At 36.7% G+C, this 2,500-nt stretch overlaps 2 protein-coding genes across 2 annotated transcripts in view; one reads left to right on the top strand and one right to left on the bottom strand.

The window, feature by feature from the left end:
* Positions 1-2,500, top strand: part of LOC119583457 (zinc finger protein 888-like) — a 21,227-nt gene that overhangs the window by 692 nt on the left and 18,035 nt on the right. The gene's annotated exons all lie outside the window — the stretch shown is intronic.
* The window catches only part of LOC119583193 (proteoglycan 4-like), a 10,421-nt gene continuing 10,286 nt past the window's right edge, over positions 2,366-2,500 (bottom strand). Inside the window, exon 3 of the mRNA XM_037931670.1 lies at positions 2,366-2,384. Coding sequence (XP_037787598.1) covers positions 2,366-2,384 — 19 coding nt within the window. The remainder of the gene's footprint in view (positions 2,385-2,500) is intronic.

The following is a 2,500-nucleotide window of genomic DNA, read 5'->3' on the forward strand; positions in this document are numbered from 1 at the left end:
AGATCCCCGCTTCGTGGGCGGGTGATGCTCGGTATTGATTTTGCGTGGGGCGGCTTGGCTTGGCGTCGTGCAGGCGAGAGCTCCGGCCGTAGGACCACGTTGGCTCGCATGCACGCGCGCACGCACCCGCGACGTCGGCTCACGCACGAAACGCGGAAACGGCGGCCGTCGATGAACGCAATCGATTTGGACAGATCGATCCGGCGGGTCCTAAGTACGGCGTCCATTCATGCGTTTCGATCGCGCTGGCAGGCTACACGTAACCCTAATTAACTCATTGAGAAATTTATATCCATTTCACTTCTCACGCCGGTCGAATTGCATCTCGTCTTTATTAACGTGTTTACCCGAAACATTTTTTTTTTTCTTTCTTTTTCCAAGTGATCCACGAAATCGGGGTGTTCCTTGGCAATGACAAAGTGAAGGTTGGCAGAAAAATGTATTGTGTTGCATTACGATAGAAACTACTTTAATTCAAATGTGTGTTTTAATACTTCTTTTGATATAGTCTATATTCTGGATGGTAAAGGTGGGATAGATAGCATTATTTCTTCCCTTAGGTTGACAGTTATTTGCGTCAGTATTAATTTCAAAATTATTGACATTATTGTATTTTTACATTATATTATTATTATCATCATCATCATCATCATCATCATCGTCATTGTCAATATTATTGTTATTACAATTACTACTACTACTACTACTATTACTATTACTAATTATTTTTATCATCACCATCATCATCACCACCATAACCATCATCATCACCACCATAATCATCATCATCATCATCACCGTTTTCTTTTATTGATACGCGGATGCTGATTTCAATGAGATCATCGTTCGTATTATTACAGGCGTTCTTTTATATCTAGTTGTCTTTATTATCATACGCATTATTAGTAAGAAATAATCTTTGATACTTCTATATTCGTTATATGATTATTAGCATTAGTTTGCGGTAATCAATTATCATTATTATTAACAGTATATTTGCATTTGCATTGTTGTCATTGTCGTTAGAATTGTTGTTATCATTATTGAGTATTAATCTTGTTGTTTCGCTGTTATTAATATTAAAGATAATAACCTGATTATTGCAGTTGTTATTGTAATGTTTTTTTTTGTTTATTTGTTTCATTAATAACCATAATTATTTTGCTCTTTGTCACTAATCGTTCTCGTTCTCAGTAAAATTAAAGTAAGTTTGAAATATGCAAGTTACCGAACACCCCTAATTAGTGCAAACTTGATGAATATTAAATTAGGCAGATATTTAGATTTTTTCTTTTTTTTCAATATGTATAATGGATTTTTTTCATTCGCTGTATCTTATAGCTAGCTTGCAAACGAATTTATATATATATATGTGTGTGTGTGTCTGTGTGTGTGTGTGTGTGTGTGTGTGTGTGTGTGTGTGTGTTATTCTTGATTTCGTTTATAATGTCATTTATTCCTTCTCTCACTTCCTTGATTTCTTGTGAAAATCATCACTTCCATTCCCCCTACCGTCATTCCGCAGTCACGTGATCCCGGCATACTCTCCACTTCGCCTTTGCAACCTGCTATTGATTCCCATTGCAAAGCGACCGCTGTCTGTGAGTCATTATGTCGAATTACCTTTTGCAGTGGGCCAGTTATATTGCACGCTGTTGCAAGGGTGGGTGAGATTAGTGGAGTGGAGGGGTAGGGGGGTGATGGTGAGGATGTGATATAAAAATGATAAACGTAATGATGAATATTTTAATAATGTTAATGTTAATAGTAATTATAATGATACTATTGATAATGATAATAATAATTATCAATAATGATTATAATAAGGATAACAATGGCAATGGCAGTACTGGTAATGATAATTAATAACAATAACAATTATGTCAACCTTGGTACTGATAAAGACAATAAAAGTGACAATGGTTACATTAGCAACACAATAATGATTATCCCAACAGTCGCGGGCTCATGTACTGTTCACTGTGTATGTGTGTGTGAGAGAGAGAGAGAGAGAGAGAGAGAGAGAGAGAGAGAGAGAGAGAGAGAGAGAGAGAGAGAGAGAGAGAGAGAGAGAGAGAGCGTGTTTGTGTGTGTGTGTGTGTGTGTGTATGTGTGAAGTTCGTTGCACACAGATGGCTCCACAAACCCTCAGCAAACGAGTCAACGGACAGGCGTTAGTGACCGCGCCTGCTTTCCCCATTCATTGAATTTGCCTTCATTTCTTTATTTCTCTCGTTTCTGATGCAGTTGAAGTTATTTTTGTGGAAAGTATGATTATCATGAAGTTATATGTTAAAAAAAAAAAAAAAATAGAAGGAAAAGGGTAAACAGGTGAGATAGTACTAATAATTGACTCCTTGCTGACTCAGCACTTGTAGAGCCACCTACGTGTCAACACAATTAATAACATAATTGATAAGTGGACATAATACGTATGGAATGTTATCATTAATTGATAAGTGAACACGATACGTATGGCATGTTATCATTAATTAATAAG

The sequence above is a fragment of the Penaeus monodon genome, chromosome 17 (assembly GCF_015228065.2).
Source record: "Penaeus monodon isolate SGIC_2016 chromosome 17, NSTDA_Pmon_1, whole genome shotgun sequence".
NCBI lineage: Eukaryota > Metazoa > Arthropoda > Malacostraca > Decapoda > Penaeidae > Penaeus > Penaeus monodon.